Source organism: Trichinella spiralis (genome assembly GCF_000181795.1).
Source record: "Trichinella spiralis strain ISS 195 chromosome Unknown Scfld5, whole genome shotgun sequence".
NCBI classification, from domain to species: Eukaryota; Metazoa; Nematoda; class Enoplea; order Trichinellida; family Trichinellidae; genus Trichinella; species Trichinella spiralis.
Genome location: NW_003526944.1, coordinates 4,295,628 through 4,296,929, shown reverse-complemented (window position 1 = coordinate 4,296,929; position 1,302 = coordinate 4,295,628). Strand labels below are relative to the sequence as shown.

Sequence of the window (1,302 nt, the reverse complement as noted above, 5' to 3'; positions counted from 1 at the left end):
ACTTTCCTTATTGGTGAAATTTAACAATGCGTTTCTTCTGCTCATATTATGGCTTAGGTTAGACTTTATCTTCAGCCCAAAGTTCTAACGCACTAAAAACCGGTTTCTAAACGCTGCATTATGCAAATAACTATCGCTATAACGCTGCCTTATCATTAGTAAGGTTGCGTTTGTTTGTTTAATTTACGTGGCGATTGGTAGCACCGTTGAACGTTCGCTGAGTTCATTGTAGCGTTAAGTAGCTGTTGAAGTCGGTTTGCAGAATTACTAACAAGTATTCCACTTTTCTACTTGTTATTTTTTTAAACTTTGTATATCCATTTTGTAAACAATTACTTTTTAATTAGATAGCAGTTAATTATTATAGTTGTAATTCTAATTTGTGATAAAGCGAGGACAATTTTGATTTAATATCATTATTACAGGTTTAAAGAATGGTGCAAAGAAAAAGTACCAAATGGTACGGGACGAAGCAAATCACAGACGGCCCAAAGCGGAACAAGAGAAGACAAGAGGTAAATGCGATTTCTTGTGTGTACTGATTCTGTGAAGCAGGGCTAAGGATCCTTCGAAAGGGTGAAATTATTTGTTGGTTTAATTAAATTACCTTTGTAATATATGAGAAAGATATTTTTCACTGTAAAACTGTACTTTTTCATTTTCATATTAACAGGGAAGACTTCATCTTTAGAAAGATTGAAAGTTAATTTAGTAAATTATAACTTTATTTTATTTTCTTCAAAGTTCGCATGATCAGAGATATATGGTATATTACTTTTTTTGTTTGATTAACATTGTTTGTCAGCGTGCGCAGCCAGTGTGCTACTATTTTAATGAAAAGATTTTGCGATTAGTTCCATTCATGTAGGTCATTTTTGAATTTTCAAATGTGAAATTCAGACATGGGGAAGCGTGTTTTGACTTAGTCGACTTTTTTAATATGGCGGTGTAAATTCAAATGTGCATTTGGATTTCTTTTTCTAGTAAATTGAAATTTGATAAAGCGAGAAAATTTTTGATTTATTATTTAGCATTTTTACAGATATGACCAATGAAGAAAAGAGAAAGTGAAAACCGGGCGACACGAAGCAGATCGAGGACGACACGAAGCAGATCGAGGACCACACGAAGCAGAGCAAGAGAAGACAAAGTTCCTGGGACCCCAATTCTGTAGGTCTGGGATTGGGATACTTCGAAGGGCGAAGTTATCCCATAGTTGTAATTAAGTTAACGACCAACCTACATGGCTGAGTTTTGAATTAATGCAGTACTTGGTCTTTCACGCAGCAAAATTTATGTATG

At 34.4% G+C, this 1,302-nt stretch overlaps 1 protein-coding gene across 1 annotated transcript; it reads left to right on the top strand.

The window, feature by feature from the left end:
• Positions 1 to 425: 425 nt before the first annotated feature.
• On the top strand, positions 426 to 1,226 carry Tsp_08457 (hypothetical protein; the record flags this gene model as incomplete). The annotated part of the gene is made up of 5 exons (XM_003375418.1): positions 426 to 515; positions 745 to 766; positions 806 to 864; positions 901 to 948; positions 1,058 to 1,226. Coding segments are annotated over 5 exons (388 nt in total), but the record flags the coding sequence as incomplete, so codon positions are not given.
• Between the last annotated feature and the right edge of the window lie 76 nt (positions 1,227 to 1,302).